This window comes from Amaranthus tricolor, chromosome 12 (assembly GCF_026212465.1).
Source record: "Amaranthus tricolor cultivar Red isolate AtriRed21 chromosome 12, ASM2621246v1, whole genome shotgun sequence".
Taxonomy (NCBI): Eukaryota; Viridiplantae; Streptophyta; class Magnoliopsida; order Caryophyllales; family Amaranthaceae; genus Amaranthus; species Amaranthus tricolor.
Window position 1 is genome coordinate 4,759,732 of NC_080058.1, and position 18,546 is coordinate 4,778,277.

Genomic DNA, 18,546 nt, shown 5'->3' on the forward strand with positions numbered 1-18,546 from the left:
GATCACACATGACTATGTTTTTTCCTGTGTGTATTAACCGTAATAATGTGTAAAATATCATAAAATGATGAATAAGCATAGCTTATGTTGACCTCATCAATGGATTTGTTGAGTTATGGCTCAATAATATACCTTTTGTATGTTGTAATGGATGCAATGGTGGTGATAAAGCCTTCTTGTTTATTTTTGGGCTCTAAAGCGAAAATAAAAAAGGCTACTAAAAATTAAGGCATAATAAATAGTATAATACATAATTTGTTTTGTATTGTTGATATTCGTACTACTCTATTAAGAAAAACATTAATAAGTAATATTACTAAATTAGAAATAAGTACTAGTAACTCATATTAATTATTATTAAAAAATACAAATTATATCTAAATTTAATTCATATTAATATCAATATTGTACATGAAAATATCTCTCTTGGCAATTGTCTTATACTTGGTCGAGTGTACTACTATATAGTTTGTATACACATATTTGAATTAAACGTCTTTTTAATTCACTTGCTTTATTTAGCATTAAGAGAGAGGTTCACATGAAGTTTGGAGAGCATTTGTCTTTGAGGTTGTGAAAGTCACAAAGGGTGACTTTGAGGGTAAGATCTACTGAACTATGAAAGTTGTGTCGTGTTGGGCTACTCACATGTCATATCTATCGTGCCTCGTAGCAAGTTATGTTGTGAATAGTATAGTGCCTTGCTTGTACACCTCAAACGAGGTCTAACATGAAAAATGCGTCGTGTAAGGCCACCCATATGACGTGCTTATCGTGCCTCGTGTCAAATCGTGTCGAGTCAAGTCGTGGTCTGAACAATATTGTGTTGTGTTGTATCAAGTCAAGTTTGGGTGGCCCGCATGTCAACCCGACCCACTTTCATTTTCAATTTAATTGGTTTCCCTTATTTATCACCTCCCATGCTTCTCTTTAATCTTCAATACCTTGTTTTCTTGTTCATGTAACTTATGGATTGTTCATGCTTAGGTGGGCAACCAAAATCTTTTTACTAGCCACTTAGGCCAAACAGGAATACAGGTTTGATTATTAAAATAATATATTAAACGTAATTAAATTACGTAATATATTTTTTTTTGTAACTTTTAAATAATTTAGACTAAAACCCTTCCATCAATCCAAAAAGTTATAGTTTGGAATCGAGTTAGATTCCTTACCTTTTAAATTTGTTGTAAAACCACAACTTTCTATAATGGTGACTTGGTGAGTAGTGATTTAATTTTTCATAATTTTATAAATCTATCTAAATACGCCAATTAATGACTATTTTTTTTTGAAAATCCTTTTTATGAATAGTGATGTAAGTACCTAACAATGTTGTATGGGATGATCTTAACGCATTTTAATTTTGAATTTAATAATCTACTTTTATTTTTTTTAAAAAAAGAACACACATTGTTAAATGATATTGTATCATGGTTAAACCATTTTTATTAGATTGACCAATGAAAATTTAGTATGTTGAAGTGATAATTTACAATTTTAAAGTAATTAATTAAAGAAATAATCTAATTATATATATGAGTCCGTCTTATAATAAGAAGATCTCTTACGAGACGAGCCCAAAAAACACAATTCTCTTTTTGTAGCTGTCAAAATTTCAAAGAAAAAAGTAGAATACAATAAAACAAGTCCCTCAAAGCATACATGCATGTACTTTATTTTTTTCTATTTAGTTTAGAGAATTTATAAGAACAAAAAGAGACATAATTAAAATTGATGTTTTTTTAAACTTAAAATTGATGTCATTATGTTGCGCGAAAAAGCTCTTTGTTCGGGAAAATTTCATTATTGTGATAAAATAATGGATTTTTGGGTTTGATTACCGACTACCGACCTTTTACAGGCATCCTTATTTGTTTATACTTTGCTTCACAGCATAGGAAATCCAGAGATACTGACACGACACAAGATGGTAGCTCGGAAATTCATCGTCCGCCATGAAAACTCTACTTTCGACCTTGATTATGACACCGATGATGGCCTTGAAGTATTTTCATTCATCTTTCTTTTTTATTGCTTTTACTTCATTTTTTAAATAATCATTTTTTTTTTACTTTTTCACTTTACAGGTTTTCAAATTCCAGTTGTTTTCTCTTACTTCAATTCCACCTGATGAACAGAAGGTATCCTTCACTCACTCTTGCTTGAATCACTTTGGATTTGGCTATTTCATGACCGAATTTTCTTCCACTTATTGATTTTATGTTACAGATTGTCAGCGGTGATGATAGCAGAATCATTTCTGATGATTCTGACCTAATTTCGGTTTCGAATAAACTGCGTTTGCTTTCCATCAACGATGATACTGTTGCAGAGTCTTCTACTGGTAACTCGCAGTTTAATGAAGAGTTACTTAAGGCTGATGAAGAATTCGCTCGATTGCTTCAGGTGATCGATGTTAGATTTGGTTCTAAGTTGGTGCAAAATTGCAATTTTGAAATATTGCGTCACAATTATAGCATTTAGCTGGTGAAAGGTTCATGTCATGACTATTGTGATGGCTATCGTCAATCAAACATTTGAAGAAATTATGGTGACTAATTGTAATATAAAATCTGTTATTGTCTTTGATTAGTCTGCGTTTGAGAATACGTTGTTAATTTTTCAAGATTCTCAATCTCCTCTCACATAAGTTGCTGCTGGGCATAATTTAGGGGTTTTGTTTAGCCATTTACTGTTCTTGTTAGAGGAGAATGATGGTCTTACATATTGATATTGAGTAGCTCATGCTAGTGATGTTAATATTAATGACAATTAATTTCAGATGTGTATCTTAGTTGCTAAATACAGAGATATATAGAGGCTTTTTGGTGAACTTTTATTTTAGCTGATAAAGTTGCCATTTAGGCTGAGGAGGAAGCATTGCTTCTTCAACAGTATGCTGCTGCTGAGGATAATGGACAGATGGAGGAACGACTAAGGGGGTATATTGATCAAGTTTTGATGGTAATTAAGTGCTAGATTTTGTTTCTCTTCTCCTTGTTTCAGGGTTGTTTAGTAATCATACCGTTTGTGCTCTGTTGTTCAATGTTACAGTATGAGGACCCAACACGCCAAGAGGCTGCTCGTAAGACGGTACCTGTTGATGAGCTGGAGGAGAAAGCTCTGGTGGCTATGGCAAAACAGGTGGGGATGCTCGTCATTTTCATTTTGCTTCTATTGCTTGATTTTGTATTACAAGCGCTTATATTTGTTCCATTGTCACTTCACATTTGAGGTACTCTGATGGTAAAATATATTTAGTTGTTGCCTTTAGGAAAGGGGTGTTTTTATGGTTGGATGAGTTCAGGTTTTGTTTTTATAGAAAAGCTAAGAATTGACAATTCTTTCTACTTCATAAGCGAAAATGTTGTGGATGATAAGTTAATATAACTATTCTCATTTTATCTTGATTAGAGATTTAAATCCATAGTGGAAAAACAAGGCTGCATCATAGTATCGTGACCATATCTCAAAGAATTTTAGCTTACTACGCGACCGCTACCACGTCCGTGACCGAAATCCTATTTTTGCACTATGATTAGACATCAAATGCTGACCTAATCAGATACTTGACGTGAAATGTATTGATAATACCTATGTTACTCGGTGGCCGTCGTACCTATGTCGACATGGCATGGACATAGATACATGACATGTGTAGGACCCATGCTTGTCTCATGGGTTACAAGTTTACATGTTAGGCCGTAACAATTCGTCACATAATCACACTGTGAGCCTAGTCGTGTGGACACACCCACGGGGCACCCATAGGTGCAGGCCCACAAACCCACGGGTCATGAACATTGACTTGCATACAACACATAATGTATTTCACTCTTCTTCACATGTGAAGTATTTCCACACTCCACCTCACATGTGAGTTTTATATCCAAGAACCACCATCGGCTCTAATACCATGATAAATTTGTTATCAAGCTCGTACACAACACGACCCGCATAAGGGGAGAGATGACTGCATATAAACCCAATGAGTTTTCATTCTAAAACCAATTGGTATTTGGAGGATTACACGCTAAGCATTATATACAAGTCTACAACCCACTATTTTAGTGATGTGAGATCTTCCTTACATGTGAAGTATTTCCAACATCACAACATTACAACAACATTACAACAACCTCAGATTTTGATATGAAATTTTTAAGCTTCATTTTTTCAAAGTAGCAACTATAAAGTAAAATATCAAAATTAAAATTTCATTTCTTTAGTTTTTTGTAAAAAATAGTTCATATTATCGATAAATTTGACTCTTGGACACGTTTGGGACTCACACTTGGACATGTCTTGTTAACAGACAATATTGTGTTTCCAACAAAGATTTCATACTCAATACCCGTTATTATATGAACCTGAATGACCCATGAATAGAGGGTGAAAGCCCACTAATTATCCAATAATCGTTACATTATCATTACATTTAATACTACATTTTTGTTGGACTTTAATGTCATTTATATAGTTAAATGTAGTCATAAATCAACCAGTTTGTATAACTTGGTATTTGAACAAGATACTTTCTATAATTCTATCATTACATTTGATACAACTTTTTCCTGACGCAAATGTCACTTATATGGTTTAATTTGATCATAATTTGTTATAACTTGGTGTTAGGGAAGAATATTTGTGCATCTGAAGAGATGTTCTACGTACTGCACTAAACAACGAAAATAAGATACAAAAAACAATTTTCATAACCCATTGGGATGACCTAAACTCTAGATTCCGGTTCTTGAACAATCAGTATTTAACCTGAAAGTATCTGATACTGAAATTAATTTACTATAACCGGACACTGACACGCTTTTCTAATCTTGATAGTGTTGCACCTCCCATTCATTGAATTAAGGAACATAGGCCTATAAAACTTGAACTCTTGAGAAAGTTCTCATCTTCTGTGGGTGCCAGGTATCTGTTTCACATGCATTTTAGTGGTTATCTGTTTACAGTATGCTGCTGACCATATTTGTGACTGGTTGAGACATTAGAACTTAAGGCCTGTAAGTAGGCACGTGCGTGGCTTTTGTTAAGCTACAAATCTATATTGTGATATTCATGAATTCTGGCCTCCTAGGATCTAGTTAATTTTTTTTCACACTTCACATAATGTTAAGTTCATTTGATATAGACAAGCGAGAAAATTTCTGTTTGCAAATTGGACCTTTTGGTTTTACCCCAAGGCATAATTGCATTTCCATTTTCAGTTTCTAAAATATAAGATGTTAACTTTTTTCTTTTTGGTCTTCTTCCAAATGATATTTACACTTTACTTTATTCCTCTTTTAGCAATGCCTTTCTTTCACATTCTTTCTACTGTTTATGTGGTTATAACGTTCTTACTCCACCCACTTTCCTTGTCCTCGCACTTCTGTGATACTGTAAACATTATTTTGGAAATGTAAGCAGCATTTGGGAACAGTGGGCGTACATCTTAAACTTTTTTTATATATGAGCCTCAAGAATCATGACATTATCTTTTGTTTTCCAGGAGGGCAACTTTGAACCAACTAAACCTGAAAAAGATCTTGCTTTTTTGCTGGAGTTGCTGATTTGGTTCAAACAATCATTCAGGTGTTGTAGTTAAATAATTATTGTGTCACCTGCTTATTTCAAAGCTTTTTGTTTACTCTTTTCAACATGAGGATCCATAACTTGTCGTTACCCAAATGTCAACTGCTTTCCATCAAGGTTTGGAATGTTGGATATATGCAACCTTACCCTTGTAATAACAAGAATGTTGGTGGCAAACATTATCCTCAGATAAATAAGTAGCACAAATGATTTGATAAGCTTAGAGTTCATTATAATTTAAACTAAAGAACTATAAACTTGACTCCATCGAGAATAGACACTGCACGGATCTCATAAATATATTAAATCTACAAGGTACTACTCCAACTTGCAATTCAACAACAGAATGATAAAGCCAAAGCCTAATCCCAACAAACGGGGCCGACTACATGAACCAAAACAATCAACTTGCAATTAGAATGAATTATCTACATAGTAATCTTGAGTTCTATGTTTGAGTTTGAGCAACATTCTTTTCAAGAGGTATTAATGTGAATATGGAAGTGTATTTCTAAAAAGTATAAATGTGAATATGAAAGTGTATTCTAGAGAAGTGTATACGTGAATATGAAAGTTCATTACAAGAGGAACCAAACTATTGGAAGGAAAAAAGTGAACCAAAAGTAAATATAGTCAAGGATAAGAAGAAATAATATACAAAAGGAAGTCTAAAGGAGCTTGAAATAAGGAATATGTGGTTCAGTTTTTTCCCATCAAAATTATGTCAGTTAGCGATAATGGAAGGAGTGAAATACGAAGGTTTGTTTTTCTTATTAGAATATATTACCCAACCGAATTCATTCTGCATAGCTCACAGAATGAATATCTTTCTTGATCTGAACATGTGTGAAATTGGTGATTCTTGATTTACCTAAAGAATTAAGGTAGCCAAGGGAGGATTCACAAGTGATAATTGATTTCTGTACCATCTAATGTATGCTCACTCATTCTAATGTCATATCCATATTTCAAACTGGTGTTTCTTTTATGCATGTTTTGAATGGATTATTACTCTCTGCAGTTGGGTCAATGCACCAGCTTGTGATAACTGTGGAAACCAGACTATAAGCCAAGGCATGGGAGTAGCAGTGCCTGCGGAACTGCAATATGGAGGCTCACGCTTGGAGCTATATCGGTATGAAATGCATAATTTTGGTTGTGTTCAGTTTGGTGCTTTCACATGTTGTGGGTGAAGCCTTTCCCCTCTTTGCACATGTTATGGGGAGTAGGAATATGCACGTCTAATGAATTTCCAATTTGTATTTAATAAACAGTTAATACTCTTGCTATCTACTGAAATCTGTAATTATCCTGATATAATGCCCACTTATGTTGAAGTGCTTGCATGGGAGCTCTGGAAAGCTGTCTGTTTTCTTTTGTATATGCAACAATCAGATTTTGATATATTGTAAAAGTGCTGTCCTTTGCACTTGTTAATCACTAAATATTAATTTCATAGTGGGTAATTAGTTTGCAAATTGTTATGGTTTTGGAATAAGGAATGTAATAGGGGAAATATGGTTTGGAACTTGATTCAGTGTACCATGTGGTTGGTTTAACCTTGGATGGAATTTGACCGTCATTCTAAGTTTACTTTTTTCTTTCAAGAAAATACTGGTTCATGAAGACTAAATATTTTGACCTATGAAATATACACGAAGTCGCAAATCTCCTTTTTGATTGCATTGGCCATCTTATTATTGTTTCCAAATGAAAGATTAGACTTAAAAGATTGCAATGATCCACCACCCTCTAAAAATGATTTATTATTTTTTTCTTGGCAAGAGTATAAGTATTGGAAGTTTTGATATGCTATGTGCCTATGTATCATGAACATTAGAGGATTTGAATATAATGAATAGATAAAGGTTATCTGCAGAGCTGTTTACTTCCCATGAGTATTTGTTTAATATGTCAAAATACCTGCAAGCATTTATACAAGATTCCAAATTTCATCGATTCAAATAAGGAATATACAAAAGAACATATAAAAATTAATGCGAGAGAACTGATGTCAGAAGAAACAGAGATGTCTGCTTGTCCACACAAACTAGTTGGCAACTAGAGTTGCTGCTACTACATAATTCTCTTCTCTCTACCAATGTTTCTAAACCTAATACCTTAGGGTTTTGAGGCATGGGTTTAAAAGTTGATATTGTATAAAACAAATACTAGGTCTACGGTTTAGTCATTCCAAACCCATACCTAGTACTTGGATTTAGAAATTGATATTATATATAACAAACATTAGGTCTAGTTATGTCATTTGGACTTGTATACCCAAGTTGGACAATGTTATGTGTCCGAGTGGCCTATTTTATTAAATAATTTTATTTTTTGTACCAAATTGAAGTGTCCAAGTGCCCTATCCATGTTTGAGTGTCAAGGGTCTAATAGAGTGCTTGAGGTAAAGTGAAGAGTAGAAGCAGAGGTCTAATATGTGCAGAAGCTATAAAAGTTTATTTCGCAAAAGATTTTGTTATTTGATTAATTTATGTTGAGAATATACAGAACCTCTAAATATGTACATTCATATCATTATTTGTCAATAGCAAATTCTCCTATCATAATTCAACCACCTTTAGATGTAGATGATTCATTTATGAAGATAGAAATAGATGGTAGTTATTAGAATGTAATATTTTTCCTTGCTCAATATCAAATTGTAGATGCAAATTCATATATGTTCTGATTCTTTTAAGCTCATGTATGTTTTAATTAGTATCCAAAGAAAGTAGGCGAGGGATCAGAATAGCAAAAGCTATATAGTTCCGACTTAGAAGCCCTCGGTTCCTTTTTTGTTTTATTATGCATAAAAGTGCTCCTAATACTTGTTGTATTGCGTTCTATATTACTCAGAATTTTTTCTATCAACCTGCAGCTGCAGCGTTTGCTCAAGTATTACTCGTTTCCCACGCTATAATGATCCGATCAAAGTACTTTTTCTGCTGGCTTTGTTTTTTTGTCACATTTTCTTTTGCTGGAAGTATCTGTATGAACAATGTGAATCCTTTGTCCATCCAGCTCTTGGAAACTAGAAAAGGGCGGTGTGGGGAGTGGGCCAACTGCTTTACTCTGTATTGCCGGGCATTTGGCTATGAAGCACGTCTTGTAAGTATCTTTATCATTTGTCTGTTATTTAACTTACTGATTATCAAATTTCTGCCAATTATTACTTTCCCAGAGCTTGATTTCTAATGTTGTTACAATTGAAGTCACTACTTGTGAACGTATGCTTCAAGTTTCCCGTAGCTTCATAATCCTGCAGTGAACTTTTTTTAATACTATATTTGGATAAAAATTTTAGGAGATGGAAGGTGAGGGAAGAGGAAGAAAGGGGAAGGAATAATAAGGAGAGTCTCCTTGTTTGTTTAGGTTGGAGAGAAGGGCAAGGGAAAGGAAACATGGGAATGAAATGATGGTCAACATAACATTATCCTTCCAAATCTTCCTCTTGTGTATTGATTGGATTCAATCAGTGCATCTCTTTTTTTGCATCCTAAGATGTTTCTTGGAAGTGAGGGATTTAAGATAATGTATCGAGGATCTTTGTCAATGTGTTTGAGCCTTTGAAGGAAGCAAGTACTTGCACTGGCCGTGCTGCTAGAGAAGGGGGCAAAAAGATCAATAAAGTGTCCATGTGCAGGTTGTTTTTTCTTTTCTTGGTTGAGAGGGTAGGGGCTGTTTTACTCAAAGAAATTCTTACAGGTTTGATCCTTACCCCTTGCAACTTTACTGTAGTCAAACCATTTGATGCTATGGATAAAATTGAAATTTATCTTTCATTGAAACTTATCATATCAAAGCTAAATTGGAAATTTGGAAATACATTAAAGTCGAAATATTACGATGAGGAATGTCCAAAGCTACTTTTCTCGGTTCAAATAGTGTTTCAATCAATCCAAATTTACAATTAAACGAAAATTATCTGATCACCAACAGCAGCAATGCCAAAATCTTATTCCCAATAGATTGTGTCACAGCATGAACGAATTATTTAGTTGTAGTGGTCGTCCACATGAATTTTCCTTCAATCATCTCAATTTTCTTTGGATCTATCACTCAACCTTTAAATCTGAATTCTTCATATTCTTTTCCACTCTTGTGTCATCATCGGTTTTTCTCGCCTTCTTTTTAAATCCTCAAGTTCCAACTTTCTATCTTCGTTATCAATTTATCAATACCCTGTCATTGCATTTGTTCAAACCATCTTAAATGATTCTCATTCATCTTCTCCTTAATATTGAAACTCCTAAACCCTTTTTTATATCTCCATTTCGTATTCTATTCCTCAAAGTTATCCCCTCCAACATTTAAGCATCCTCGTTTCTGGTACTCGCATCTTATGATTCTTTTCTAAAGGCCCAACATACTAATCCATAGTGTTGGTCTAATGGTCATTCGATAGAACTTTCCCTTTAGCTTAGGGGCACACTTCGATCCTAGTGCCGCTCCATTTTTTGGATCCACCCTTAATTTTGTGTGGGTCACATCACTTTTGTTAATCTACATAAAGGCTTCCATGATTCTGAGTACCTGACAGTAAATCCCTTAGTTTCTAAGCGCCATTATGCAGTAGCTGTCAAATTGAGCTTAACAAACTGGAAGATGCACGTTCCCAATAAACTAGGGTGTAGGAATACAATGAGATCCCGTGTGCATGCTATTGGTATTGACAATCACCTTTATCTAGGTGACATCTAAGGAGTGAACCCAATGCCGTTGCTTAAAAGAAATATTGATGACACAGAAGTCTCCATGCTTCTACAGAACTTTGCTTCCTAAATTTCCTAATGTTTCTACAGAAACAGTGGCAATGCCAAAGCCTTTATTACATCAGATAAGGTTTGTTGCGTGAACGAAGAGTTAAACTCTTGTCTTTGTCCACATAAATCTTCCTGTATTTACCATCTCTATACAGTGAGTCAGTGATAAATGGTCCTGTAAACCCATTTACTTCGGATCACCTATAATTTCTACATCATCATAGTCATTTTGGCCTTCCTCAAATTCTTTCACAACCCACATATTCCGAAGTCCAACCTATTCACTTTTCTAGCAGTGCATATAGGGGTCTACCTCCTTAAAACAAACAAATTAAGTTCTCTCTTTTCGTATCTTCAATACATATTTCGCTTTTCACCAAGTATCTTCAGTCCAAGTTTTCTCTTAAAAATATTTCACACATCCATATGCATCTTCGCGTCCCCCATCATATTGATATGGTCCTTCTTAAATATATAACATATGGACCATATAATATGTTGAAATGTTGCTCTAGAAGCCATTCTATATAGAACTTTTAAAAATTCCCTTTCCTGAATTTAATTTGAAGACACTCCAATTGTATGATGATTCCCCATCTTCCCCTAAAAATCCTCAATCTCTCAACTTTAGAACTGCACTACGCACTCCTCAACACAACAAACCAGCCTAGTATTTTCCACTATCTTAGGTCAGCTTTAACCTCTTATCCTCGAAAGCCAATCCTCAACACCATTTCTGCCTTTCGTTTCACCATCTCTGGCCGTTGGCATCTTGAAAAATCAGCTGCATTACTGTTTTAGTTACGTCCATCCCCAACAGAGCAATAACATAAAAAACAAAGGTAAAGAGTGAACTTCAATTCAAATGACATTTATCAAGATGCATGAAGGTTGAGCATAGTGCATCACTCCATCTAGAGAAACTGGCTTAGTTTGAATTGGAACACCAAGACTTTCAATCTAGAGTTTCCATGGTCAACTTTGACCTTCCAAAGGTGTTGTGCTTTCTTCCAATGGTTGTTGATTGAGTTCTGGAGATGGTTCGCAGCAATGGTAGATGAAAGAGCAAGAAGATAATGAAGGTGTATCTTTTTACAGTGACGTTTATTTCCATTTCAGTGGCTAGTACTATCAAGTTCAGAACATTATTTCTGCTAGATTTTGTACTCTGATTACAGCAAAATTCATGTTTATTGCAATACTCTGTACTATATATCCTTTGAAGAGCTGCAATCAAAGATATGTTCACACTACTATACTAATTTCTGGCTTTTCTTTGCAACGGATGGATTTTTTTAGTAGCTCAGAATTCCAATATATGCTTACCCAAGTGGCCAATTAATTTTGATTATGCCAGCTTTGTTATAATTTATAATGATTGCATGATTACATACAATACATTTCACGTCATCAAGTTTAACTTATTCAGCTCTGATCTATTACCGTTTCCTGTTGTTGCCATTGAGCTCTTAGTATAGCTGGAATTTTGCTGCAAAGCCAGAGCATATTTTCTTCATAAATTGCATTGAACCAGAAATGGAAATGACATCGTTTTACTTTCTCTTAGTCCTTTTATCAAACTGTTGCTGGAGAGTCTTACATTCACTTAATGTTTTACTCTTGCTTTTGTGGTATGTTGAGAACAATACCAATAAGCCTTACTCCCAACAATATGGGGTCGGCTACTTAAACCAAACCAAATCATGATGTCGTTAACAAAGGCTATTCTTCATTGGCCTATATAATGCTAGCCTACAACAATGAAAATCAGCTCTAATGATTAACAGTTTGTCAACAGGAAGAAACCATTTTCCCAAAAGCGTTTACTTTCACATTTTTCACTTATTGGAACTAAAACTGAAAGCTCTATACTTGGACTCTTCACTTTAACTTAAGGTTTTGTTTTGGACCCTTGACACTCGTACATGAGTAGGACACTAGGATACTTTAATATGGTTTAAAATATTGAGATTTTAAATAAAATAGTGATACTTGGAACGTATCCGAGTTGGACATGGGTATACGAGTCTAAGTAACGGGTTGAAAAAGGAGATAAGTCGACTATTTTTTCCCAGTTGATAAGTCATTTCAGTGCAAGAAAAAGTAGTGAACTATTTATTTTGTTGTATAGTAAAACTTCCATTTTTCACATTTTCATTTTTCATTGCTCTATAAGCTCTAATCAGTTCACTTTAATTCTAATAAACTCCAACAAGTTTAGTTTAGACTTCAGTACCTATGAGGGAAGAAAACACTTTTGACTCCGAAGTTTGAATTCTTTCGTTTCCGCAAAGCACTGGGGGGGGGGGAGAAATGTTGACACCATAACTGACTTCTGAATTAGCCTAGGGTGAGGCGTTAGAAAGTAGACTAAGGAAGATGTTTCTAAATTTGATGTTACATGATCAGATCCGATGATAATTATCTCTAATATGGCACATCAATGATTTAAAAACTGAGGACAACATTGAATGGTAGCAATGTCATTTTCTTCAGGTTTACTGAAATGTCAAACTCATTAGATTTTTTGTATTTACTTTCTGGCAAAGTCAAAGGAACAATGGTCCTCTTCTGATTGGAGAAGTGAAGGATGGAGTGGATTTAGAGTTTGATGAAGTTTACATTCCTGTTGTTTTATTTGATAGCACCTGATTTTAGTCCTTTTCATCTCCATGAAGTAAAGACAAGGAAGGAGAAGTAGGAGTGGTGGGAATACGACCACATGCCTTGAATGTCATTGCTGCCTCGATAGTGAACCAACTTCATGTTTAAGAGGAGAAATTAGCGTTTTGAGAATGTTGAACCAAACACGTTAACATAGTATGAAATAGAAGTTAAATATATTACATTCCCTTGCCTAACCCTTTCATTTCATTTATTTTTTGGGTTTTGGATCATGCACACTTCTTATTTATGTGAAGTTGAAATTGATGCTTACTATCTAGTGTCAAACGGAAACAACCTTTTTATTATCAATGACGAGTGTATAACAAGGGTAAGGTTGGTACATCCGACCCCCAACCCCACCCTAGGGAGCCACTTAATGGCATTGGAGCAATTGTATGTTGAAATCTTGTTGCATCAAACATGCTCCAAGTTGATTTACTATAGCTATTAAGTTCAGTTTTCAGCTTGTTCTTGCATGACAGTATTGCCTAATTGAGTGTATCATGTCAATTTGCTTCAAAGAAGATTTTGTATTTAAGATGTTCTTTTGCTGTGTCAGTGACTGCTCAAAAATAAAACGCAAAAAAAACAGAAGTAATATGATGATATAAACTATTGTTGAGCATGAATTTATTTTAAAGTGTTTGTTTCTTGGACCCTTCTCTTTCACTTATACCACACCTGATGCTTCACATTTTGATAATTACCTACCTGATTTTCATTTTACTTTAGCTAATCCTTAGCAACATTTACCAGTTATATGACTAAAGACTTGCACTTTGCTTGCAAAAGTCGTCATGGTGATGCCGTTTTTCTTGGTAAGTTTTAAAAAGAACATTCAGCTTACATGTGTACTATTCCAGATTTTGGATTTTACGGACCATGTCTGGACAGAATGCTTTTCACATTATTTAGGGAGGTAAGCTTATTCATACAGCTTCGAGAATATGTATGCGTTTTGATAGTGGTCCTTATCATGTGGAAAATTTGAACCACTGTGATTTGATTTGAGTAATAAACTTCATGCTAATTGTATCTGGCTGTTTGATTATTCTGTTTACTGGCTCTGCTTCTTTTTCAATTCAAACAAGACTTAAAGGCCCATATTGAATTATTGATATCCCCACGAGTTAGCAGTATGTCTTTTCAAAAATCAACTAATGCTTAACTCTTACGCATTTTGGTAAAGATTGCTCAATATGCAATGCCTGTGGCACTCCCTCTGTCCACTTTGTTTTGCACACTCTCTTCAAATAGTGTCTCTATTTGGTTTTCGCCTATCTCTTTTAACCTATAAACAAAACACGGTCTGCCATGCAAACCTTCTCTATCCATCCCTCTTCTGTCACTATTTTCCCTCTCTAGTCAATTCAATCTAAAATTTACATTTATTATTGTTTTTAATCGTCGTTCCAGATACAAAATGCAAATATTGTGAAACATAGGGGAAACATCAAGTAATAAATTCTTGCTTCAATAGCTTAAGCTTAGTTCTTTTTTTTTTTTTTTTTTTAAAAAAAAAAAAAAAATCGAGTTCAGAGAATATGGTCTGAATTCAATAAGGTACTATAATAGAACTGTGTATGATGATCTAAAAAGCATTGGTAAAACTTTAATGGATAGCTGCTTGAAATTGCTCTTCTTTTATTCTATTATTTTTCTTTTTTCCAAGGTCTTACCATTGCATTTGGAGGTCTGATTTGGGATGGATTTGTATTTTTTATTTTTCAGGTGGATGCATCTTGATCCTTGTGAAGGAATTTATGACAATCCATTGTTGTATGAGAAAGGGTACACCCAGTTCTATTGTTGTTTGCATATTTTCTTCTCTATTATTTTTATGTTAAAGTAGATTTTTGAATGACTAGTACTTCCTCTTTGCATATTTATTGTTGTTTCATCATAATGTAGGTGGGATAAAAAATTGAACTATGTGATTGCTATTGCCAAAGATGGGGTATATGATGTCACAAAACGTTACACCAGAAAGTGGCATGAGGTAATGCAATGTAGATGTCATCTACTGGCTGCCAAATTTTGTTTTTGTTCTTGATCTTTTATTGTTCCGTCGTCGATTACGCTGTTATATCCTTAAAAATTTATTGCAGGTGCTGACCCGCCGAAATATGATTACAGAGACAGTTTTATGCACAGTTCTAGAAAGACTGACCAAACAATGCCGAAAAGATTTAAAACCAGAAGTCATTTCCATGCTTGAAGCACATCATAAACTTGAGAACGAAACTTTAGAAAGAGATCTTCACTCCAAGGCTAATACTGCTATTTCACTTCCTGGGAGACTTAGTGGGGACAAGCAATGGCGCATCTCAAGGTCAGAATATGCTGGGAGGGATGGTTTGAGTTGCTTCTCTTGTCCGGTTCGCTTGTGTGTGGATGAGCATGTGTCTAACATTTATGATGCATTGGGCCTAACCTTGTCCAAATTTGTTGAAAGCTGTTTCTCAATCTCCAGTGTGATTGATGCCCTAAAGACCTTAAGAAGAATCTTAATAGTTTTTCGAAAGTGTCCGTTTAAGTCTAGAAAGACGATCAAATCTTCACTTGTTTTACAACCTTCTTTGCATAATCTGCTGCCTATTTTTGGTGAGCTACTAGACATCCTACAATTGAAGTGTGAGCTGGACACAAAAAATGAGGTGTTTTTACATTTGGTTGGTCATCCTGTAAAGGCTTCATTGGCTTTGCCTGTTGCATTAGATGCTCTAAATGATGTGATCCAGAGCCTTGCTAAATCAACCAGCATTGGAAAAGATTCTCTCTCTTTGCCGCTTTTGAGACTGAATAGATTACATTCAGGCTCGGTCCTTGCCAGTGGAGAAGAGCTTCCTTTTGGAATTGTGAGTTGACTAATTGTTTGTTTCTTATTTGTTGTTTTATGTCTGGCATGAGGATTATTCTCCAAGTTCTTTTATGCTGGTGTGAACATAAACTGTTTTTGCAGTCTACGTCAGCTTTTGATGGGTTACAATTGTCAAAGTGGGAAGAACCGAATGGAGCAAAAGGTGTGCTTTACTCATTTATTAAGACATTGGTAATGATTTGATCTTTTGATCTGTTAATCTTCTGAGTTGTGGCATTTCAGGTGGTTGGATTGCATATAAACTGAAAGAGGGTCAAATGTGCAAGCTTGTGGCATATGAGCTGATGTCTGCCAACGACGCTCCAGAAAGAGATCCCATGGACTGGTATGATCATTTAACAATAAGTTTATATAATCATTCCTCCCTCCAACCCTGTGATAAGGATTAAGTAGACTAGATCATCAATTATTAGAAAACACAAGAGAGAGCACATTCTGGTTCTTTAGAACGAACGAACAGCACAGAGCTCAACTTGCACATTTATGGTGCTTTTACAATAAGCTGGTTTGTTTTTGAAACTCGACGGCATGGGGCCACTTGAAATCCACTTTTTTGTGTGATGAACCAGTCCCTTTTTGCACAAGTTCTTGTAAAGACGGCCAATGCAGGTCTCTTCTCAAGCAATGGTGCAGTATGATAATATTTGTTCTTTGTTTCTGATTGATACACAAGTATGACTACCAGCTTTTGTTTTTTAGCTCCAGTGCCTAGTCTATCCCAAGATTGGAGGTGCATCACTTTAACCTGACTTCATAACATATTGCCATATGACTGATGTCTGAAAGCTCTGAACTTAAAAGAACACCTATAGAGCTACCTGCAATTTCCAATGTTCTCATATCTATTCTAGCTCTGATGAATGATCAAACATTCTGTTGTGAATGGACAAATCTTCTAAGCGGTTGAATTTCTTCTAAAGTGTTTTTTCTTATCTGCCATTCCAAGAGTTATCCACTTACATCATTGACCAAATCTTAAGTTTGCTGCTCTTTATTATTGTACAGGGTTAATGCTCTCTTTGTGCTTTTGGTTTTGATACATTTTTCATTTTGGATCATTCCTTTGATTTAACTAGATATGTATTTTCGCTTGTGGTTCCACATTCTCTTTTAATATTGACGACATAATCATTCTCTCTCTTCGACTTGTTCACAAACACATCCACTTCAGACTGGAACATACTGGTGGGCCGGTGGCTACTATGATAATTTGTTTTTGTTTTTTTGTTTTGCTAGGGAAGTTGTCAATCTTCTGTAGGATGACCTCCTACAGTCCTAGGTTTCTTCCATTTATTAGGGCTTGATTAACAAGTTCTGTTCCTGAATTTGCATGGTGCTATCTTTTCTGAACCTTTATCAGGATTCTTGAAGGGAGCAAGGATGGAGGGTCCCGGTGGTATGTTTTGGATAGACAAACTTCTCAGAAATGTGAAAATCGTTTTCAGCGCAAACTGTACAAGATAGAATTAAGCAACACCCAATCAAACGCCTTCAGGTATCTCACATCCACTTCTAATTTCCCCACTTGCTTTCGCAGAAAAGTACAATCGATAACCTTTAAGATTGTGAACTTTGCAGGTTCACCTTTTTATCAGTCAAAAATGTTGACTCGACTTCCAGGTTACAAATTGGAAGTATCGACTTGTATGCCGAAAGCAACAAGTGTCCATGTGGGGAGAAATTACGGCATGACTAAAAAAAGAGCAGGTGAATAATATAGAGAAATCAAATAAATTGAATAAATCTTAGTTATTACTGATTGCAGGTACCAGTTTGATATGTGACATTTAAAACCAATCCTAGATTTTAGGATGATCTAATGTGAGGGTTGTATTTGTTTCAATTTATATTAGGTTGTGGAAGGACCCAGCAAATGTTGTGTACTTCTGACAGTTTGTATTGTGGAAATTTGCAATAATGTTATGTCGAATGACCGTGTTGTTCAAGTGTTATAAAAATGTATATTACTACAATTCAAGACATTTTTACTGATAAAAGAACAATTGTTATGTTTTGTTGAATTCATATCGATGTTATAGACACGTACACCTGTCAAACAGATCAGGTTGTGTTGGATTTGAGTTCGGGTCATAAATAAACAGATAATAATATCCTCGACCCAAACTCAACCTGTTTAATTAATTGGTTTTGGTCGAAAATTACAACCCTGACCTGACCAGTAACAGATCAAGTCGACCTGATTTTGACCTACTTAACCCGTTTATAATTTTTTGTTTTCAATTTAAGGTTTTTAATATTAATTAGATTTAATTTTTAGCTTTAATTTTAAACTTTATGTTTTTTTTTTGTTTATTTTGTGTCTACTATGAAAAATAAGAAAATATTAAATGTATTAAGTTTAGGGTATACTTATTGATTTAATCGAAATTAACATGTTTAATTGAATAAGTTTGTTTTAGAGTTAAAATTTTGACTTAAATCTAATCCATTTAATAAACAGATCAAGTGAGGTCGATCCATTTAATCAATTGAGTTAAAAGTCTCAATTCAATCCCACTTATTTCAAGTTAGGTTCAAGTCGAGTAAGCAGGTCAGGTTAGCTTTTGACAAAAAAGATATAGAGTTCAAAATCTCCAGTGACATCAAAATGACATGTACATGCACAATAATCTATAA

At 34.7% G+C, this 18,546-nt stretch overlaps 1 protein-coding gene across 1 annotated transcript; it reads left to right on the plus strand.

Moving 5' to 3' along the window:
* The first annotated feature begins 1,741 nt into the window (after positions 1-1,741).
* Positions 1,742-17,930, plus strand: LOC130828939 (peptide-N(4)-(N-acetyl-beta-glucosaminyl)asparagine amidase-like). The gene is made up of 17 exons (XM_057694986.1): positions 1,742-2,008; positions 2,091-2,144; positions 2,233-2,409; positions 2,869-2,967; positions 3,058-3,147; positions 5,513-5,595; positions 6,617-6,730; positions 8,477-8,531; positions 8,620-8,706; positions 13,892-13,947; positions 14,760-14,819; positions 14,940-15,027; positions 15,137-15,886; positions 15,991-16,051; positions 16,132-16,234; positions 17,270-17,404; positions 17,488-17,930. The coding sequence occupies exons 1-17, from the start codon at positions 1,931-1,933 to the stop codon at positions 17,603-17,605; spliced, it is 2,208 nt and encodes a 735-aa protein (XP_057550969.1). The 5' UTR covers positions 1,742-1,930; the 3' UTR covers positions 17,606-17,930.
* Positions 17,931-18,546: the final 616 nt, after the last annotated feature.